Genomic DNA, 23,686 nt, shown 5'->3' with positions numbered 1-23,686 from the left:
CTCGTGCTCTTTTAGAAGGGGAAGCACAAGCCACAGGTATTAGGTCCAGTACAGCTGTGTTCACTAGCTGAGTGTACCTGTGGAGCACAATACAGAGGAGATGGGGAAGGAGACTCAAAGTATTTACAGAGTTCCTCTCAATTATTTGTGAAGTCCAAAAGGACTCCTGTTGCAAGTGTGTATGCTGCCAACAAAAGCTGACGGATTTATTTCCAAACTCCCATTTTAACAGACGAGCTCAGCTAGAAAGTAGTGGGAAAAGCAGATGCATCATCAGCACCTTCAAATCTATGTCCTAAGAGTGAACTTGGGGCTGAAAAAAGCAGTTCCTGAAAGGTGAACTATTCCTTGCACCTCCGTGTGATAAACATGGCAGGAGCTAGAGCACCATACCCATCGCCTCTCAAAAAAAAGAGTGGGCAGGGACAGATGACACAGCCTGTAATCATTTGCAATGATGTATCTTAGTGCTGAGTTAAGTTCTGCACCCTCTGCAGCAGACTCTGGCTCCTGGGAGGACTCAGAAATAGTTTTTGTTCTCCCGCTGCTACCAAAGAAAACAGGGTCCCTCTGCCAAATTGTCAGGCACAAAGAAAACTAGTGCATAAGGAGTAAAGATATGGTTAAAGCAAACACTTGCATCCAAAACAAAGGAAGAGGAGGGTTCTTCACCCACTGTGTAGTTAATCTGCATTAAGGACATTAACTTATAAAAACCACAGTGGATGCTAAATGTTTGCACAGCTCCAAAAAGTGACTCTAAAAATCAATTGAAGAAAAGGTTACTGAGGCCTTTTCTGCTTAATGGTACAGAAATGCCAAAGATACTGTTGGAGACAGGACAATGAACTAGAGACACTTTTCATCTTGATTCTGCTGGGCAGAATGTTCTTAAAAAGGGTAAACTAGAATTTAGCTCAGAAGGTTGGTTAAATAATATTTTTTTCCATTTGAAGGAAGCAGATAACCTGTTTCAGTGATTTATGGTGCTGCAGAGATGGGCTGGCAGCTATAGAGGGAAACCCTGGGGACGGTGTTTTAGTGAAAGGATGCTTGTCTTTTCTTGCTACAGAATAGCTGTGAAATGCAAAGAAGTCCACTCCAGCTCTTCAGAGGGAAGCAATGCCTTCTCCACAAAGGCGAGTTTGACTCTTGGTGCGTTTTTACAGATTAACACCTTGGGTTTGGCTCAGCGCTGTTCCCAGTCACTGAAGTGACTTTTCCTTCCCGCTTCATTATGTACCACATTATATTGGCTCTCGCTGTGTGGTATCTAGAACTCGGTGTCACCACGTAACAAAGAAAAGTGAACATGTCAACAGCCTACTGAAACAGATGGAACAAAAGCCTTTTCCACAGCAGGGTATGTATCAAAGTGCAGGCTCAGAAAACTTGCGAAGGAGTGCCCAAAGGAAAACAGGAAAACAGACAGGACTCCATCACACTCAGAGGGTAAGTTGCCAAGAAACACCTGGAAATCATCATGATGCATTTTAGCACAGAAAGATTAAGAAATAAATTGTTTCCAAAGTCTCACAGAGGACAGGAGGTGCTGACAGACAAAGGTGTAGTCAGAGCAGCAGAAGTCAACTTGCATTTGAGCCTGCCGGCTTCAGGCTTACAGCTGACATGCAGCAGACAGGCTATGCCAGCTTTGAGGCTTGTATCATGCACCCAACTAATTTTGGGCTAGCTGGAGCCTGATCACGTTTGGCTCAGGTGTGCTGTCTATCTCTACCCTTTACACGCACACCAAGCCTCAAAGGTACAACAGTGGAAATGCAGGCCTGGATGACCGTCACATTTCCCAGAGAGCAGACTATGCCAATTGTTGCTAATTAGCGTTAGCATAGTGTTTCATCCCTGTGAAACAATCCCATGGAAATGCTTTCCAAAATGTTCCTGTACATAACTTTACAGCTGGCATGTTAAGCAAATGTTTTGCTTCAGATATGAAAGCTGAGAAGTTTGCTAATTATCCATGATACCAGGAAGTAATTGAACAAGAACTCTCAATTCTGCTTTAAACAAAAGCTTGTCTTCTTTCAAGGTGGCATCCAACCTTTTTGCTCAGCTTCCTGACAGAAAAACTTTATTCCTTACTTAAATGTTTGAAAATGATGGGCATTATGAGCTGAACTATTAACTAGCATCATGATCTGGAATCTAGAAAATACCCTTTGAAGTGAGCAACAGCTCTTTAAACTCTACCGTCAGCTCTTTGATGAACAGCTGTGAGGGAAACAGCTTCTTAGAGATTTGCAGGCTGCACCAAATTCTCCTCTAGAACGGATCCCAAGTACTTTTTGTGACCTCTTATGTCTCTCTAATCTGTGGACATTTCTGTTTTTCCTTCAGTTACTAGATTTGTGAAGTTTTTAGCCTCAGATACTCTGCTGCTTGTTTTTCTCGTGTGTTTCAGGACACGTATCAGACTGGTACAATGTATTTAGTGATGTGAGACAAAAAGTTCAGACTTCTACACTAACTTCATCAGTTTGGTGTTTTTTTCCCCTGGAACTTGAATAGTTACCTCATTACTCAGTGTTTCCTTCACAGCATGTCACCCTCCAGCAAACACATCCATGGACTTAATCTCAATATTGTGACATCCAGGTTTCTGACGCAACTCCCAGAACTTCAAGTTTTATTTACTTACATAATTTATACCCTTTTCCACATCAGAGTAATTAGCATAAGTGTATCTATAGAAGTGTGTTGGTAAGTACACTAAGAGGTTGTACAAGTATAATATTTTAACTGAAGGAACAATGAGGTACTTACACTGCAGACAATAACTAAATTATTTTACTCTCCCCTTTCTGTAATAGTTTCAGAGTATCTGTCACCGTAATCTCTGAGAAAATGTAGAATCTTTCTTACCAAGGGAGTTGCCTGTGTCTGAACTGCGTCTTTTCCTGGAGAAAGATTTTACAGATGAATCTGTGTGTTCTACAGATTTGTTCACGGGCTCAGTTCCTGAAGTGAATTGTCTCTCTTCTGTCTCCCATGTCCTGGATTCACTTTTAACACTAGTATTCTCCTTAAAATAACACAACACAACAACAAAAGAAATAAAACCAAAGATCACTCAATGTTATCTTGTAATAAAACCAATATAAAACCAATAAAACAAAATAAAAGCTATTCTTCTCCACTCCAAAAGGACAGCTAACAGGTGTTGAACACTGCCTACACAGTTTACATAGTAAGTGTTTTTAACTCAGAATTAAGGTTGCCAAATTAAACAACCTCTTACAAAATATCATATTAAGCAAAATATGAGATCAGAAAACTAGAATACACAAAGTTAGGGTACGTGTCCTCACAGTCTGAGCTTTGCCTTCTGTTATCAAACTAGCTAGAAGAAATAAGCTAGAAGAAATCCAGGTGCGCTCATTGTTACCAGCACATGTATTAATAATGACATATCTAGCTCAAACAACTTGACAGAGCTGTGTGGTGCAAAACCACATATGTGAACCACATATTTCTGGTTGGGAATATCACCCCACCCCATCCAATCGTTAAGACATTAAATTGCAATGTGTTGCTTGCTTTTGGAGCCCTCTGCTGCTGCTCCACATGTATTTTGTGGGCAACCACTTAACGAACTGGTACAGTTCCATGATCATGTGGCAGAAATCTGTAGATTAAAAAAAAAAAAAAAAAAAGGCCAAACAACCAAGTTCTGTTTCTATTTCACTGAGGCAGTACAGGCCCAAAGTTAAGTACCTGGAATTTACCTTTAGACAGAAAAATTTTCTCACTATCACCTGTTCTAGAATATTCATCTCTTCTGTAGATATCTTATCCATCAATAACCTAAAGATGAATGACTGTTCAGAGCCTGCAATGTTTCCTTCTATTAAGGGGAAAAAAGCTTTTGAAAACCATTATGTGTGAGTTTACAGAAGACAAGAGGTCATACTTGGTAATAAGATAGTCTTTCCAAAAATCACGCTCGCCACCTTGAGTCTGTCATTACTCAATGTTGAATATATAACAGGCTATGTGTATACATATCAATAGAAACACACATACATTCCTTGACAAAGTTGTATAATAACATTCAAAAAGGCCTGTGCAAATACAGTAATGGAGTACTCCAGGGAGAACTAGTTCCCTCCAACACACCTCCTGCACTTGCTAGATACCCACTTTACTCTTTTTTTTTTTTTTCCTCTTTGAAATGTGCTGTCTGGATGTATTGCATTAGTACTATTAACAAGGCCATGTGAAAAAAACGTGGCTAGCAGTGCCTTTTGTCTGATGTCTGAACCACAACTCCTTCCCAGGCATAAAAACAAAGAAGGAAGGCAGGCTGTAGGTCACTATCTTCACCAGCTAGAATCCAAGTTTGACGAGTGATGATGCCTCTCTATTCCTGGTGACATTTACATAATAGTAAATTCTAGAAAAATTAGTGAGCAGCCTTAATCAAGTAGTGAGAGAAGGGAAGATTTCTCAAGTAAGCATTCTAAACTGCATATTCCACAGGACAACTGCTCTAGAAACAATTCTGCTAATTTCATTATTTAAAAAAAAAGAGAATAATGAAGAGCAATACCAGGCAGGGGATGTAGAAACCAAACTGCAGTGTCTAATAAAGAAAAAACAAATAACATACATATTGGGATAACCATTATTAAGAAACTGTTACTAGCCAATGTGCTGAGAGAAGTGTAGACACTCTAACTAGCAGTTCTGCAAAGGACCTGGGGATGCTGCAGTGCCCAGTAAGGCTAGCGACACCTTGGGCTACACCAGGACAAGCGTGGCCAGCAGACTGAGGAAATTTCATTCCTCCTCACTGGTGAACCTGTACTTCCAATGCTGTGTCCAATTTTAACCTTTACAGTTGCGTGTGTGGAAACTGAAGAGCAGTCATACTGCACAGTACCCCTTTCAGATTCCTTTTTATCACTGTGTTTATTTAATCTTACACACCAACTCTTCAGTAACCTAATATAATAGGTAATAATAAGATTTTCATCCTAACAACATCAGCCTAGCCCACACAACTCTGGTTCCCAAGCTATCTCTTTTTTTTAATTGTTTGGTCTTTTAAGTGAACACGTTTCTGACCATGGATTCACCGCAGCTGTGGACAGACCCTCCACTCAAGTCTAATACTTCTGCAACTAAAGAGTCCGAAACATTGTTTGGCAGAGAATCAAACAAAGCTACCAAAGCTGACAGATGTGAAAGTTTTGTTTTCTCACTTCAGTTACCGAAAAATGCCAAAACTGCTACATCTCACTACTTACACAACTTACAAGACACTGACTGGACTATACCTATACCCAGCTGGAACCATGATGGGAAGCTGAGGTACTAGAATTAGCAACTCACATGAAGGGGTTTGCTGGATTCACCTTCCCCAAAGAAAGCAAGTGTTTCAGCCTTCACATAGGTATGCTGCCAAGGAGACTGAACGAAATCGGAGGCAAATTCCTCTTGATCAAGCATTACAGAAATGTTCCACTTCCACTTTAAGAAGAAAATAAAACAATTCTTACGAGTAGGAGTGGAATAAAATATGCCCATTAAAGGCCAAAGCCTGTAAAAGTCTAGGGCTGAAATTCACTGAGGCTAAGAGGACAACGCTGGATCTGAACTGTTGAATGTACTAACTCTTTTCATGTAAAGAACTGCTTTTTAATTTGCTGTCTTTTAAGAAATCAGGAAAGCAGAATAAAGCAGGTTTCTACTAAACTGTTAGTTCTATGAGGAAGACAGTTCAAGGCTCAGTGCTGGTCACAAGAGTAATTAAATGCTAGGAAATACTGTGAAAGAAACAGAAAACAAAACAGCAAACATCTTTGTGTCACTGTAAAAATGTTCTCTTCATTTCAGAAGAGTATGTACTAGAAAAAGTTGAGAACAAATCCAATGTTAACCAGAGGTGCAGAGCAGCTGCCACACAGAGGAAACTACAGCAGGGCTGTACAGTCAGGAAAGGCGACTACCGAGGCGGCTGTGATAGGAGATGCGTGAAGTCACAAGTGACATGCAGTAAGCAGCCAGGAATGACAGCTGAATGCCCCTTCTGAGACAGAAATGGGGAAGCATCACATGAAACTAGTAACAGACATGCACAAAAGGAAGCTCTGCGTGCAACAGTAGCTCATGAGCAAAGTACCAGCTTGGTCAAAAGGTCCCATATGCTAAAACCGACAAGGGCTGACTTCAGTCCACAGAGCAGAAACCTAAGATGAAGTACACAGTATCATCGCAAGTCCTCGGGCTGAAAGTAGCTGGAAAGTACAAGCAGGAATGCCCTGTTCTGTTTGCGCGCCTTGTTCCTGCTCTTCCCTACACATCAGATTACAGCTATTGTTTTGAGACCTGACACTGGGCAAGACAAACCTTTGATCTGACCCAGCAGAGCTGTTCTGATGCTCTTGTATGAACAGTGGAGGAATTTGCTCCCCCTCTGCTCCTGTAGAGAGGCATAGAACTGTCTTCTGTGCACACCCACTATTCTGTCATAAGCTTGCTCTAAAACACATGGTACCAACAGCCACTGAAAGCCTCAGAGTGCTTCCAGATTCAGAGATGAGGAAGAAAACTGTGTTGGAGCCTGATGGGAGGAGTACAGGCACAGAAGCCTCCTCTGGAGAGTTCTGCACCTGCATTGATCCCAGGCTCTGGACAAGCAGGGTTTTAAGTTAACCTTCCCTCTCCTGAGTTTGGGATGAGGACACTAGTTAAAGAGTATTTCTAACAGAAAGAGGGAATCTGTCAAACAAAATGCTAAACAGTCCCTGAATTGCTCTTCAACACAGAATGAGGCCAGTTATTTAACCAGTTTAGGTCCAGGACCAACACCAGGATTCTCACAAATATACAAAACCTCCCTCTCAAACAACTACGTGGTTCATGCACTTAATTCCCCAGTTCTTGACAAGGAAGTTTGGGTCACAGACTCCAAAGGCCTTCAACAAGGGAAAAAGTATAATTCTAAAAATGCAGTTCAAAAATTCTCGAAACTGACAGTGTTTAAAGTGCAGTCAACACTTAATATAATGAGTGGGCACCAATTAAGGAGTATTGCCAACTTTATGCACTAGCACAGGGATGTGCTGTTCCCTACACAGTACTGAGCAGAACAGTCTAGTCTAGACTTGAGCTATGTAGAGGCTTGATCAGAATACACATCTCATTCTAGAAAGATACTCTAGAAAGAAAGAGGAAGATGAGTAATCTTTATAACACTGAAAGCAATAACAGGAGGTTTGCACCAGCTGATGATTTCTGATCTAGAAACTTTAGTGAAGGCGTCAAGATACCAATAAAAGATACAATAAAACAGTAGCTTCAATGCATACACAAAAATGAAATTTTGAGTGCCTACATGCAAGGTAGGTCTCATGCAGCAGAAACAGATGCAGTCAATCTCCTGAGTTTACTTTGTTTTCAAAACAAAAAAAAGTAGAGCATGCCTTAACAGAGTAACATCTAGAATGCCCCTCACTGCTCATGAGACTTACAGTTTTGTATACAGGGAAGACCAGGTACAGGTAGACCAAAGTACAATTACAACTTGTTGTACACCACAAGGTATAAACCAATGAAGGTGCTTTATACCATTCAAATGTCAATAAACTATACTTTCCACAGAAAACAGAAACTTAATAACTATTTATCAGAAACAATCTAACCATTTATCTAAATTTAAGCAAAAATCTGCCTTCAGTGGCAATTCTCAAAATACTCTTCTTTGTTGAAGATTAAAGATGGTATGTTATAACCTAAAAAAGCATCCACTTCATCACCATGAATACACCTGCACTACACATGTTTCCCATGCAAATGAGCACCCTAACTTGGGCAACAGGCTGACATGTGTCATGCTCATGAACATGGGATACTTTTTCATTCTGTCTTCTTTTTTATATTTTGCTTTACCAAGCAAACCCTTCATTGTCCATTAAAAGCTTAATTACAGAAGCCTTCAGTTGTTAAGCAGGAAAGAATATTGAAAAGCTATCGGTCCAGGCCCTAGCATTACTATCAAATATAGTTAGCTCAAGAAAGATGTTGGTTTATCTCCTTTTACCCCTTACCTGCTCTGGACTCAACAGTTCTTCCTGAAAAAACATGAGGGAGAACTCAGCTGGGCAGTGATCTGGTTCTTTGCTCTGTTTTTCATCTGCTTCCTGTGTGGTCAGAAGTTCTTGCAGTATTTCAGCAGCAGCAGCAGTGTCTATAGCCAGAGTGGTATCGGCAGCACAAAGAATGTCAGAAGGCTGTAATGGAGACAAATTCAGTGCTCGATCTGCTTCCACCAGAAATGATGTGTCTAAAAGAGGAGTGAGACGTTCCAGCTGGCTTTCCTCAGTTGAAGAAGGTGCGTAACTATTAACGGGCAGTGGCTGATTTCCATTAAACTCGGGGATTGAATACTGGCTTTCTACAGGTGCCACTTCCACCTTTTCAGCTTTGCATGATGAATGCACCTCATCGGCAGCCTGAAACATGGCTTCAAGACTGACTTCTGCCTTCTTGTTTTCTTCAGATATATTACATAGCCAGTCAGACGGCATCAATTCAGCTTCGTAAGATGACTGCATTGGAGGATTCTGGGAAAAACAAAATACAGTGAACTTTTATATCCAAAAATTACCATGACAGAATGTGTATTGGTTCAGTTTATCCATTTATCCAAAAGCTTGCTGTTATTCTTAGTTAAAATAGCAAGTTTAACAACAACAACAACAAAAAGCGGTACTACTTTGTCTTGGTTTTCATTAACCACCTTACTCTTGGTACGCTTCCTTTCTTCTATTCATTGTCTATCCTGGAGAGAAGGTTACTTACCAGGAGCTGGTGTATGCCTGCAGATGCATTGTCTGCACACCCTTTGCACTGCAGGTATTAAATATACCCAAGCATTCAAATCAGAAACTTCTGGTCTTAGTAGGACCTGTGGTACACTAGAACGACCCTCTTCACATGCCACATACGTAATAGAAAATGAAAGAGAAAATCCACCCACCTTCAGTTCCTTCTAAAACTCAAGCACTCCTGTTGTGTATAAACCACAACATTTTTAAGCAAAAGAAAAAGGTACATATGCTGTAAATGTGCATACGGACAACACAACTTGAGGAACTCACAGTTTCTTAACCAATAATATCATTTTCCTCTTCAAGAGATTGTCCATAGGCACATCTACACAAGGGGTGCCCCCCAGGAATGCCCCAGTCCCAAAATGAGTGGGAGTTCAAATACCAATGAAAACAAATACTGCAAAACTTCCCTGCCTGTCACAGCCTCACATCTGGACTCTCCTGTCATGACAGTGTCCCACAAAGGCACAACTCAAAGTCTGCATCAATCTGCATAAAAACCCTACAGAATTTCAAGTCAGAAACACTTCTTGTAGAACCTACAGAGACTGCCTTTGCTATCACAGATCAGGTCTGAACACTACTAAAATTGTTCACTGTAATGACATCACAGGATGACAGGACACAATCAGCAATCCAATGATTACTTTTATAGTAGCATTCATATAAATCAAATAACCTCTAAAACAGAAGGAGGACAATGAAAGAGTTTTTCAAAAGCAGGAAGTCCTACCCAAGTGAAACGATAGATGACATTTTAACAGCCAGTGTCTGTACTGCTACTTCTTCTGGAGGTGACTCAGTCAAAGGACACTAGAAGGGTAATTTCTTCTGACAAATACAAGTCATACAATGATGTTGAACAGAAACTCAGGTCTATTTAAAATGCAGCCTTCTTTTGGAAGAGATCCAGTATGAAGGATTAGTCCTTAGTGCCTGACTATCCTTAGACCTTCTAGCTGAGGTAATGCTTAATAAAAAGCTACTTCCAGAGATGAGTAAATTAGAGAACAGGAAGCTACAGGATCACCCACTAGGAAAGCTGTATCAGATCAAATGCCAGTGAAGGACTTGGTCTCTCCCTGATGGAGATACCACAAAAAGATGAGATCCCGTCTTCTGGGTGTGTGAAGTCAAGTCCTAGTGTGGATTCGTGTAGATGTGCCAGTTTGTAGATAGCCACAGACTGTGGAGGGTGGGGGGAAAGGGAGGGGAAAATAAAACCTGGAATTTGAGAAATTTAGGTTAAGTTAAGCAAAATCTTTTCATTAAAGGCAAGCCACCTTTATGTTTTTATGAGATAGGTTTAAACATTATTCCTCTCATTTGATATTTTTTTCAGTTCTGTTTTTTTTAAATGTTAACAAGGTGTTTGATTTCTGTTGCATTGCTTGTTTACTGTCAGTAAGTAGTCAGGATTTTAAGTAAGATCTGGGTTACCAAACTGTCCAGGAATAAGATCATCCTGGCCAAAAACCAACCAACCACCCAACCAACCCACCCATACTGAATCTTCTTCTGCCTCTTCTTAGGGGACCTCAGCTTTAAGCCATTATAACACATAGTGTCTTCTTGGGTGAACTACAGGATCTCGTATGTATTTCCAATAGGAGAAAGTGGCCATGCAAAGGTACAATTTAAATCCTTTTAGTTCACCTGGAGAAGACATGACAGACCAGGATGCGGGGGAGGCAGCAATGAAACAAGGAAATTTGATAAAAGATTGAGAACTCAGGGCTTAAAATAGTTTGCTGGTCATTTGATCTCAAGAGGAAAAACAGTCTAATTTAGCGAAAGTGGTGAAAGAGAAGATGGGCATTTCACTTATAAGATTAGCATAGCATGTGCAGGAATTAAAGCACAACCACACCTTTTCAGGGACGGCTAGGATTACAAAAATCTGGCTTTAGTGCTTGGGCAATCAGAATTAGTTCAGAATTGATTTCTTTTTGAAATAACATGACTGATTGTTATTCCTTATTACAAATAAAAGCAAACTACTTAGGACTGCTTTTAAGGTCAGGAAGGTTTTCTTCTTTTTTCTTGCACGTTTATTTCTTCCATTTCCCATTATCTCTTGCTTCAGTTCCACAAGGAAATACTGACAGCTTAATAACCATGGTAATAGCAATAATCAAACAGCAGGGCTGCTATCAAAAAAAAAAAAAAAAAGGAGAGGGGGGCAGGAAAAAAAAATTTGCTGAAATCCAATATGTAGCCTCAGTTCACATCTATGACAAAGCAGCGGGGAAGTATTGAGATAATGGTTGTGAGGTGCCAGCACTGCTGTGGCAGAAGATAGCAGGAGTTCTCTCAAAAGACTCATTCCTCCCCAAGGATACTGATTCAGCACACTAATCCAAACCCCACTTAAGAGAACCCAAACAAAAAATGGGTAAGAAGTTGTACCTGAGCTCCCTGTTTTGTAACCAATTGTGATGAGAGTGTAATACAAATCTCTGAAACCCTGATTTCAGAAACCTGGTGAGATACACCATAATCAGCCACCATGTCTGGGTATAACCACCTATGTCCCCTTGCCATTCCATGTAGTATTTCTCTGTTGCTTTTTCTGGAGAGCAAACTGCAGCCAACCAACCAGTTACTTACCGGCCTTGTCTGCCCATGTTCCAGTCAGGGTCACCTAACACTTTTAGCAGCTCGGGTGCGTACTGTACAAGCCCAGCAGCTGGCCTCCAAGACCCAGAAACTCTACCTGTCTTAATCTCTCCTAAACTTAAAAGTGATGCTCTCCGCAAGACCCAGTAAGGAACAGCACAAGGTTTAGGCTTCCTTGTCCAAGAGTGCCCGCTTCTCCTTCTGAGACCACAAAGCACCATCTGGATCCAACAGAAACGGGGCTGGTAACCAGCTTGCTGACCACTAGTGTGCTGATACGATTCACTGCCTTCGGGACTGGTCCAGCAGTTTCGTATAGGCTTTGCCACTCCTACCTAGCAGCACACAGCGCGACCAAACAGCCTAAAACGCCCCGCAAACCACACTTCAACAGCATTGCACTGAATTCCTGCAACTGGTGGAAGATACTGAGTGGAACGATAGGAAACATACCATGTAATAGTTCTATTTTTTGTGAAGAACAATAAAAATGCTTAGTCAGCCTGGGTTGATGAATTTTACTGCTTTTGAGGATTTGTGCAAGTGGTTACTGATGATCGATACGTCAGCAGGGCAGGATGATCGATACTGCAGCTTGCCACATCCCCCAGCAGAAGTCTGGGGAACTATATGCCCCAGAACACACAAAAGGCAAACTGATTATTCCCTCCAGCTCAGCAAGAACCACAGGCAAACTGCTGTCTTCTGTACCATCTGCACAGCCTGTCACCACGTTCCAGTAGAAATGACCTATGCTATGCTAAGACTCAGAAATCTCAAGAAGTCCCATTGATCCACGCAGTACAATAGTTGTGTTACCCTGCTCAGAGACAGCCGGTTACTGACCTGGTGGAACTGATACAGGGCACTGCTCACCTTTGGTCTTCTCATGCAGAGGATCGCCTTCCGGCAGTCTGCCCAGATGCTTGGCAGCTTTTTGCTGGAGGTTTCCAGGAAACAAAGCAACCACTAGCAAGTGGCCTAAAGCTCTTCTGACTCCACACACTGCCCATGGACTTGCTTCTCCAAATAACTCATTTCTACTAGACCCTTCGGACACTGTATATTATCCTTCAATCTAGCCACAACGCCCCCTTTGACAACTCCTTTGGAATTATTTACTATCCCGTTGATCTCGGCCTTCCGAGATAAGCTATTTAATTGTGAATTCCCATCGTTCAGACTCATCCTCATGCCCTGGACGAAAAAGCAGCTCACGATGAAAGTGAGAGGACAAAGATGCACTGTGTGACAAATAAATACTACAATATCGATGGCACGACTGGCTGTTGGCTATTTATAGCCTTACACTAACGTGTTATCCTGGCCATAACCTGGCCATCTTGGATAAGCTCATATTTAAAAAAATCATGAATAAAAGAAAAAGGTTGATATTTGCAAGACAGGAAACTGGATAATCAAGCTTGGGTAGGTCAACCCTTTTTCAACACACATAAGCATAACTTGCTTTGCTTGTCTTCTGTGAGGGGGAAAAAAGTATATGCATTATGCTGTAATAGAAAAGGAAGCCCTTGCATTCTTACTTCAGATCTTCTGATATTTGATAAGCCAGGCCCTCCAAATAAGGTGCAGTTTCCACCAGAATTACATAAAGCATTTGCAGTTAGTACTGGAGTTATCTTTAATAAGAGATCTCTGAGGTGGGGCCCATTCCAAAAAGTCACCTTAGTTTTTCTTGTTCATCAAATGAAATTCAGGACTGCAGGAAGCTGTCTGGGACAAAGAAGTGGAGCTGCTTATCAGTATTTTCATAATATTAAAGAATCTCTTTTTGTCCAGGCAAGAACATTCTTCAAATACAAATGCAGACTCATTAACTAAAAGTGATTCTCGTGAAGTCAAGCAAAAAACACTCCACTGATGAAGACACCCGCTATGCTGCTACCCTGAAACTTAACTTGAATTACAAAACCACCCATTTGACATTCAGTGGTTCTTTGAAATAGATATTTGTAAACCACATCACTTTCACTTTATCAAGCAGATCAATTTTCAAATTTATATCTTAGCTTCACAAGTGTATAAACCTGCAGTTCATTCATACAGTCTCCTTCGCTTTCACCTCCTTTCGGTAGGCTACACTCACCTGGACAAAGCTGTCGTGGGTGTACACTGAAGCAGTAGGACCAGCACAGCCAGCCAGAGGATCTGTGTGGGCTGCTGCTGAACAGCTCTGTGGTGTGGCTGCAAGAATTAAAACACAGCTATCAGACTTCCAGAACTTGTGTTTGGTGTGCAGAGTTCTATTCTTACTTTGATTAAACATTTCAATAATCACACATTAAATGAAATTTCAGAAATTTATTGTTACCTCCCAAGTGATTTTAAGACCAATTTCTTAATCTTAAAAATACTTATTTTAAGGTATGTATAGATATATTAAAGTATATATATTGTAAAATTTATACACACACACACACGCAGAAACTTCATAATCACAGTCTTTAGTGTCTTAATATCACCTCTGTGATTTGGCTGCTTGAGTTTCTTGCCACAATACACCACAGAAAGCATATTCACATAGCTGATCCTAGATGTTCATACACACATATGCACTGAGATGAAACAGTGATTTTATTCTAAAAAGCAACTCTGCAGTTGAGGCAGTATGCTGCAGGTACTATTGTTCGGTGACACACATAAATAATTTAAAAGAAAGGCATTATATGCAGTACGGATAATCTTTAAAATCTGCAATCATTCTCAGAGAGAAGTCTTTGATGAAAACAAATTTAGTCCAATTCATAACAAGTAAATGTAGTAAGTATGACTTCAGATGGCAAACAGATCAGATGATTTATTTGCAATGCTTGACACTTACATGAGATTCCACATGAGACAGCTGCTACAATAACCAGTATGCGTTTTTAATGGCTATACCTATGGCTCTTTTTTAATATGATGTTGCTGAATTTTTGTGCAGTTGGGAGCAACAAACATAAGAGCTAAAAAACACAGAAAGAGCTAGTGGACATCCTTCTAAACAAGCATGAGCTATGTGTATGACTCACATTACTACAAAAGCTAACGCTGAGCAAATTTATGATGAAATCTGGACATCTTTCAGAAGAATGTTCTATGACCTGTGAACATATTACAGTTCTGGATATTGCCAAAAACCTAAATGATACGTGGGCTTCACTCACTGGAAACTCCAAAGCATGTTTACAAACTCAAGAAAACCACCAAATCAAACTTTTGAAGGACTATTGTAAAAACAAAAACATTGCAAGAGAGCAATGACAAAGGTGAAATTTCTTGTAACCTGCAAAAGTGATTCTAAGGAAAACCAAACACATATTACAAAGAACCTATTTTCTAAGAACAGAAAAGGAAGGACCCAGTGGGAAAAAACGCTTATGAAATAGTAAGTAAGTGTAAAATATTAATTCCAGATCATACACTACAAAAAGCTACAAGTAAAATATAAATTACAGGATTCTTACAGTTAGTAGAGCTTCTAGCAAAAGCAACTCATCAATGAAACAAATTGTTATGTTTTTAAATCAAAATGAGGAGAACAGAAAAAACCATGAAGACAATGAGACTGACAACTGATTCTGAATGTTCTGAAATGCAGAATGTTACATAAAAAGAATGGTTTTCACTTGCAAGAACTTTTTATAAGCTATGGCAGTGGCTGATCTAACAGCAAGAACAATGGCATCTGTGAAAATATCACAGGAGACACAAACGTAGCCTTAAGAGCAGTCAGTTAATAAGCAAATGCATCATAAGATGGAGGCCAATTTTAGACAAGTACCACTTATCACCTGTAGTCACCAAAAGAGAGTCACCACATAACCAAAGTCCACATTGGTTGGGAGAAACAGGCAAGTTCATGGAAGTGAAATCCACTGAGGGCTATTAAACACAACTCGTGTTATGGTTTGTTAATTCCCTCAGCCTATACTATTGGAGTATTTTGGAAAAGCATCAGTCCACGCTTGCTCTGCTCCTGCACTCCTCCTTGGGCTTTACTGTCAGAGAAAATGATGAGCTATATGGACATTTGGTCTGATCAAGGTTAGTATTCTTATATCCAAAGCAGACAGCTATTAGAGATTTATTGAGGCATTCATTTTGTTTTCTGTTTTCTCAATGCTGGACTAATCGGATGAATCATATAAAAATAAACATGTGAAATTTAACTGGAGGGACAACAAAATATTATCGTCACATTCTTATATACATCTTAGTCCTCTTCAGAAAGTGTTATTTTGTGGGGTCTCAGTGTTTCAACAGAGAAGAACAAGTAAATTATAAACTTGCTGAAGACATGAAGGCTATCACTCTAACAGTAAACTAAATCCATCCAGACCCATTCCTTGGAACAGAGTCTGTTAATACTGTTAAAATCCCTTACTCTTCCAAGCTAAAACAGCCACATCCAAACAGCCTGATGGGAATGGTCCCAAGTCCACACCAACTGCTGAACTGAGCACAGCTCTTCTAGGGGAGAGTGCTAACCAGGCTAACAAGGTCATGATAGAGCTGATCAAGACACCCAGACACTTGTCCTGGCAAAGCTCCATGTTCACAGTTTGATGTGTACACATTTGCATTGCATGCTTCTTACAGGTTTCAATACTACATGCAAGCTCAGGAAAGCTGAAAGCCCAAAGGAAGTGCAAATCCAATATGATCAGCAGCAGATCTTTTCCAAGCTTGAACAACCACCATAATTTCTCCAACTATCTGTTGGAAATCGAAGTGAAGCATGTATCGTCTCTAGGCATTCACGATAGCAACAGACATTTTATTAATGTGCTGTTACTATCAGCTCAGCTGGGCCAAAACACGTGAGACTGACACTCTCCAGCACCTTCCATTCCATTCGAGCACACACTACCACTGGAAATACAAAGGAAGAACCTTAAGACTATCCTTTCAGTGTGAACTTGCCACGTCAGGTCCAAAAGTTATGCCTAAGAGAAGCTACTTACTCACCAGACAACTGGGTCAACAGTACTCAAAGCTGTGCAAGAAATCTGGGAATGCAGCTGTGCCTGTTCCTGCCAGATCAATGAACACATCGGAATGGGCCTGAATACAAGCTCCCATTCTTTACCAGCTGAAAGACTAATGAAAAGGAAGAAGATACCCAAGATCTTTTCAGTAAGGGAAAATGGGAAAGACAACGTTGTTTGAACTTAGACATTTAGGTGGGATTAATTGCCTTACTGCTACATAGATTCAGATGTCTGGCAGTTGTCAGCTCTCTGAACAGTCAGTGGACAAACAGGCTCGTCAGAAAGGAATGAATTGTCTTCCAAAGGCATACATCTGAGAAAGTTGGAAGGACTCAACCTCTGGGAGGTGCCTGTTTCTCTCTACTGACTATACATGTAATCTAGATGACAAGCCCAGGCACATACAACTAACCATTATACATTGAGATGAATCTTAGGCAAGACGAATCCTACAACTAGTTTTACAAGCACATTACTAATGCACCTAGTCTGCTTTTCTCAAGGGAAAATATGGTGCTATTCATGCTGTGTTCAAACAGTCATTTTCAGCTGCTTATTTAAAGAATCCCCTTGTGACCATGTGAATTTTAAGACTTAGAAAGAAAATGAATTATCTTCACTGAGAGTGTATCATTCAGAATATCACGACTCCTCCTAAACTACCACTCACCAGAAAGGTTATCATATGTAAATGAACCCTACAGCCACAGATGTATTCAAAAGGCATGACTGAACTTGCACTGTCAGGTGGCACCAATAACTAATATTTCTTACATGGTCTCCCTGACTGATTTTCATTATTAGACACTCTCGGATAATAAAGCTTCAATGCATTTCTTTGATGCAATTCTACTACTGTCAAAGGTTCTGCAGATAGTTGAAAGTAAACAGAACTAAATCCTTAAAATAATTATGGTCTAATGCGAGTGGGGAAAAAAAGATCCAGATGAGCATATTTTATTTTACTGACCTTTCAATAAGAATCATAATGAAAAACCAGGGAAATCTTTTTGTCACAGAAGTTAACAAACAAGTTCGAATACACATAAAAAGAAATCTTCTGAAAAAGTTCTACTTTGATTTAATTTAATGGGACTTCAAAAGTGAAATGAAAAGAGTCAAGAATAAGATTGAACATACATTCTTTAGTCCTCTCACTTACTAAATACATATCTTAAGGTTAACTATCACTTTCCAAACAAACTAATCTTGCTACTGTGCTCTCATGATGAAGGAAACAAGACTTTTTCATGTGGACATATGAAGAAAGACGCTTTCAGCATTCTGTATGTTATAATATACAGAAGAAAGGATAGCAGAGAGATTAAGAGATACACAGGAACAGAAGTAAAACCACTGAGACAGTCCTAAGTGACAGTGAAAATTAAAAGATTTATCATACTCTAGTGAAATGTCACTTACATTCTCAGAAATGCTAATTAAATCACCAGAGTTTTCAAACGCTGCAGATTCCATAAGTTTCTGTATTTTAGTTTTGATTACACCTTACAAAATTTGATACGTTTTCACCGTGTTCTCACACCCACCTCCCACCCCAGAAGATTCTACCTGAGCAACATAGCCAAGTTATCCTTTAAACTTTTACAAATCCAGTGAAAGCAACGAGCGAGCGTCATCCAGTGAGAGAGATCTACATATTCATGTCTAAATCTACGCTAGTCTCCCTCAGCTCCCCTACAGGCAGTACTTCAAAACAGGCACTTCCAGGACACGAGTAATCTTACCCCAAGACAAACTCTAAACCGAGCTACGTGAATCGCACCCAAGATGCCCCTTTCCTTCCCTTGACTACGGAAGAGGGCTGGGGCCTTAGCTGAGATAGAGACAACTACAATTCATCATGATGAGTTTGAGCCTATGCTCTGTAACCAATAGAAACACAAAGCAGGGACCACCTTGCATCTTAATTAAGCAAGTATTCTGGATGAGGCTTGGAGCAACCTGGTCTAACAGAAAGTGTCCCTGCCCATGGTAGGGGGGTGGAAACTTGCTGATCTTTAAGGTCCCTTCCAACCCAAACCATTCTGATTCTCAGGACACCTGCTCCTGGGAGAAGACTTAATAGTTAGCAGCTGGTAAGGCAGGCTCCACACTTTGGCCACCACAGTAATCTTTACATAAGGAGCACAAGGCAAGGAGCACATGCCGGAAGTTGCCTGTCTCTTCAACATTTAAGCGTGTCTACAAGAAATGCCCACCCAGCTCCACAGAACCCTTCCTTGACAAAAATGACGTTATGGAAACTAGTGATTATTGTCTGAAATGTTCTCAGCAGAAGTCTCAGAAGAGATGCGCAAAAGATGTGATGATTTCAATGTGTAGGATTTCTAAACAAGGATAGATAGCTGTCTTTGTGAAGGTGCGGCTGCCAAAGGAGGAGCAGGCAGAAGGAAAGAATGATAACTGAGCTTTAGTTTGTTCAAGGAAAGAGTCACTATGTTCTGAATTTCAGAAGTTTTAGGGAAATAAAAAAAAAAAAAAACAAACCACAAACCCACAACAAATACACCACCACTCCCCAGCAAATAACCTATCACATGATTTTTCCAATTCAAGGTAAGGGCAAGGAAAAGAACAGTAATTTGCTTCAACTCCTCTTCTGAAGAATAAAAACACTTAAGTGAGACTGATCTATTTTGTGATCGAGCGATTAAGTGAGAATGAAAATTTTGGCAGAAATAATTTAGAAAAAAGAAAGGAGTCAAGACTTTTGTACTTTCTAGTCTTCAGTGCGTAAAAAATACAACATAAAGAAGCTAAGCAAGAAAAAAAATTAAGATACAAAAATAGTATGAGCAGAATGAAACATTCTACACAATACTTTTGACTGATCTTTGAGTTTAAAACCTTAACCTGGAAAAACATGAGACCAAGGCCTAGGATACTACTTTTAACAAGGTCTCAGTGGTTTAATATCATTGTCCAAGTTTTGCTCAATTAAAAAAAATAAATATGAAAGTTAGCCTAACACCGACTAGTTTTGGACAAATGTTTTTCTCCTAACCCTTTAACCTCAACAGAAAGGCTATCCAGAAAATCACCAGGGGACATTCAAAATCCGGAGGAAGGACACGAATACCAAACAGAAAATCCTTTTGCTTTAAAGGTCCAACTTCCTTTTAGACTTTACACTTTCTAATTCTCACTTGAGATATACACATGACAACGTATTGTAGAAAAATATTTAAAAGTCTCACTTTAAAATATATTTTTGAAAAGCAAATGCAGAAATTTTTTTATACCTGTTGGATAGCAGGCTTGTGAGTATGGCACTGAAGATGCAGAGCTGCTACAATTTGCAGTGGAAGCGGCAACGGTTTGAGTCCCTTGCTGAAGTGGCAGAAGAGAGGCAACAGGCTGGAGTGTGTACATGGCTCCTGTTGGAAGTGTCTGGAGTACCAGAAAGGCAGCAGCCCCTTTACCTGGAAAAGCTGGGGAAGCCCCTTGCCCTGGCAGCAACCCAAGTGGTCCCTGCCAAGGGACTGGAGTCGGATCTAAACTTTGTGCTGGTAAAGTGCTTGGCACGAGGTTGCCATGTAGGAGTAAGGAGAGAAAACACCTTGACCATAAAGTTGATGAAACCGTCCCACAGTCAGCAGTCCTGCAGTGGGTACAAAATAAAGTGAAACAAGTGTTAAGGAAAGGAGTTTTCACAGGCAAAGAAAGGCAGTATGAGGAGCCAAGGCTCTACAACATTATTTGGGAAGACTACCTTTGCTCCAGCATACTTAATCCAGAAAGAGACTGTACTCTTAGACCCGAGCATGCAGTAACTGCTGTGTGGCACACGAGTGAAGCGCCAGCACAGAGGTGTCTGTGTAGCATTCAATCTCCTTAAACTGGCAGTAACGAGTTACCCATATTTAGAAATGTTCTGTAAGTGAAAATGTGTAGTAACTTACTAAACCAAACAAAAGCAATTTTGAAAGTACTGTGTGTTAAATCAGACAATACATTTTAAAAAAGGGACATCATAAAGCAAGACTGTACCAAACTGCACTTGTGACAGCTCACAAACAGCTAAGGGAAGGGCAATGTCAAAATCCTCCAAGTGACTTTGCAAGTACTTTATGACAAGTCATTTCTTTGGTCAAGAAAAAAAATTCAAAGCCAATTTTTTTCCACTCAGCTCAACTAGTTCAGTGCAGACTAAAATATCCCAGACTTTGCCATTTTGTTATATCCCAGATATTCCTTTTATTCTTCTCTTAGTTTCCTCTCTCAGACAGTTACTGTTTCATGAAATGTATTTGCTTTTATACCATGACAGCTCAATTTCTGTTTTGGTGACTTTGTTTAAACACTGACAGTAACACTCAGAATGCCAGTGCTCGTTGATTTCTGTAAGAACTACTGCATTTATGACTCCCCTGCAGTATTGCATTTAGCCATGAGAATTACAAGTTTCAGGATGGTTCACGTCAATAGTGTTTATCTATAAGCCAGACTTTCTCAGAGACCTGTAGTTTCCAATTCTCACTCAAAAGGACTTTTTTAAAAAATAGACTCACATTTACCTCTTTCACTCTTCTGATGAAAGCTAATTCAAGAACTCAATAACATACAGTCATTATTTTGCAAGTTCACATTTAATCATTAAGAATAACTAAATAAATACCAGCTGACCCTGAAAATTTGCTAAGACTTAATGTATAGGACTATTTATTTCCTGTTCAGTACTTTCACCATTTACAAACAGAGAATGAACAGGGGTATGAAAATTCTTTTGTTTATATTTTACCTTTGGATAGGGACATGAAGATTATCTAGTTTTAACACATAAACAAGACACCACAGGATGCCAAGTTACCAACCTCCAGTTGCTTTACAGGAATTGTTCCTAAATGTTTAACACAGTGTTACATGCTGCAAGACATTGGGAACAGCCTGACGCTTTGCAAACAAAAGTATCTTTTATCTATCAAATTGCCTCACATTTACAGCAAAGACATGCCCCTAAATAGTCAGTACAGAGTACATAGTAAATTGTCAGCCTGTCAGAACTTGACTGCATATAAACCCCAATGTTTTCCTTGTTCCGTCTTTCTAGAAAATGAGACTCCTAGAGCAAAAACTGCAGCCATAAAAACAGAGGACAAAAAATGAAAAAGTCGTCTCTTTCTAATAATTTCCTTTACCAATGGTCTGCATTACATCAGACAAACCAGATTTCATTGAAATCTGTAATGACTCATCTTAGTGTTAACAATGTTAACATCAAATCATTAATTTAAATGCTTCCTAGCCTCCCTACTGAAATAAGTTCCATCCCTTCTCAAATGCTTCATTTTGTTTTCTTGGTATTGCACGTGCAGTTCCACACACATCACAGAAAGCACCACATGAATTCGATGACAGTTCCTACCCTGAAACAGTAACCAAGAGTACGGTGATACCCTACTCTGCCCTAAATGCCAGCCAGTGCTGCAAAGAGCGGTACTGTCAACTGCTTCTCCCCTTCTCCTGGTCGCACAGTCCTGCTGCTTCTCCTACACTGCACCTTACAGCTCTGCACCCATGGGGTGCATCACCCAGGTCCAAGGGCCAGCCGCAAAAAGGCTATTAAAGTCTTCTCCGATCATTGTGCTGAACCAACATGTTGCTGTATCCGCTGCAAGGAAGATGACAGTTAACATGCCACCAAGGGAATGGGAAGCAGGAGTGCTCTTCTGGCAGCAGCCCACAGTTAAGAGCAGCCCAAGAGCACTGCAAAGCAAGATATTCACATCTTCCTTACACAGCTCCAACTACAATGCTCTCAGGCTGATACAAAATTTGTGGAGTAATCCTGAGGGCTCAGATTTGTCTTGGGAAAACTCAGATCCTCTCAAAGAGGGTTAGAAAGAAAGAAAACATGTTCTAGGGCTTTTCAGCAATATTATTTTCTAATTAGCTCTCACCTACTCATTTAATCCATTTTAAAAACTATGTAGCTTGTTAATTCTTTTTCAGGAGACAACTGGCAAAAATCTTACTACCAGGTCTTGTCTCCTTTGCACAAAACTAGCAGGATGCTCTAGTTATCACTTCACATGACTCACTGTTTCACACACATTTAATGACAGCTTATTAAGCATCCCTACTGATGGGCATCCTTACTGACGGGCAAGAAGCAGTAATGTTCATCTGGTAGAGCTGTGCCAGCTCCACAGAGATCGGGCAAGGGTGTTCTTAGTGTAGTACGCAATGGAGACTGTACTATAGTCTACAGGCAGCCTGAAATACATGTGAATCATGTTACTCATGCTTACTGGCAGCAGATCTACCTGCATAAACAATAGTTTTCCTACACCAGGTGAACTGAGATGCCACCAGCAAGAACAGGTAACCCTTCTCCCTCAGGGGAGTGTTGATTTTCAAATCCCATGACACCCAGCGCTTCTCAAAAACCCACCAAGGCCTCACATGGCCCACTCTGACTCACCAGGCCTGTTGGCATTGCTGAGCGTCGAGGGCGGAAGCAGCAGTTGCCTGTTCAGTGACATGCAAGCAAGCGCTGGAAGCGGTTGGGTGGGCGGCTGGTCACATCCAGGCCCGCTGCCATCTTCGCCTTGTTGCCTTTCGTCAGGCGCTTCAGGTGGATGAGGAGGTCGTGGCGGTCGCGGCAGAAGTGGGGGCTGCGGAAGTGATGCAGGGGCCCGGTGCCGTTGCCACCGTTGCCTTGTGCACCCTCTGGGCCCGGCCCAGGCCCGGGCCCCACCACACTGCTCCCCGGCAACATCCCCACCTCGCGGAAGCCATAGAGATTGAGCTGTCGGATGAAGCTGCTGAAGTTCTTGGTCTTGAAGAAACCGGCGGCTGCCGCTGCCCCGTCGCCAACCGGCTGCGCGGCGAGGGCCGGCCCGGCGCCCAGCAGCTCGCACCCAAAGAGCGGCTGGTTGATGACCAGCCCCTGGCCGGAGGCACCCAGCGAACGGAGCGGCAGCGCGGGCTGCTGACCAGCCGCCACAGTCTGGCGGGGAAGGCGTTGGCACTGACGGGGACGGGCTGCTGCGACGCGTCCGTGTCGGTAGGTGGCACCAACCGCCGCGCGCTCAACCGCCGCCCGCGCGGCCTCCGCTTCCCCCGCCACGCGCCGAACGGCACGTGCCCCGCCTGCGAGGCGCTGCCCGCCGCGCGCGGCCCCCGGCCCTCAGCCCCGCCCGGCCACCCCCTCAGCCCCCCGGTCCCCTCAGCCCCCCTCAGCCCCGCCAT

At 41.3% G+C, this 23,686-nt stretch overlaps 1 protein-coding gene across 1 annotated transcript; it reads right to left on the bottom strand.

The window, feature by feature from the left end:
• Positions 1-89: 89 nt before the first annotated feature.
• LOC121083693 (heat shock factor protein 5-like) lies at positions 90-23,686 on the bottom strand. The gene is given in 6 exon segments (XM_040584361.1): positions 90-3,043; positions 8,073-8,588; positions 19,735-19,986; positions 22,024-22,103; positions 22,976-23,398; positions 23,401-23,686. Coding segments are annotated over 6 exon segments (1,755 nt in total). The 3' UTR covers positions 90-2,845.

This window comes from Falco naumanni, chromosome 1 (genome assembly GCF_017639655.2).
Source record: "Falco naumanni isolate bFalNau1 chromosome 1, bFalNau1.pat, whole genome shotgun sequence".
NCBI classification, from domain to species: domain Eukaryota; kingdom Metazoa; phylum Chordata; class Aves; order Falconiformes; family Falconidae; genus Falco; species Falco naumanni.
This window is presented reverse-complemented; position numbering and strand designations above follow the sequence as displayed.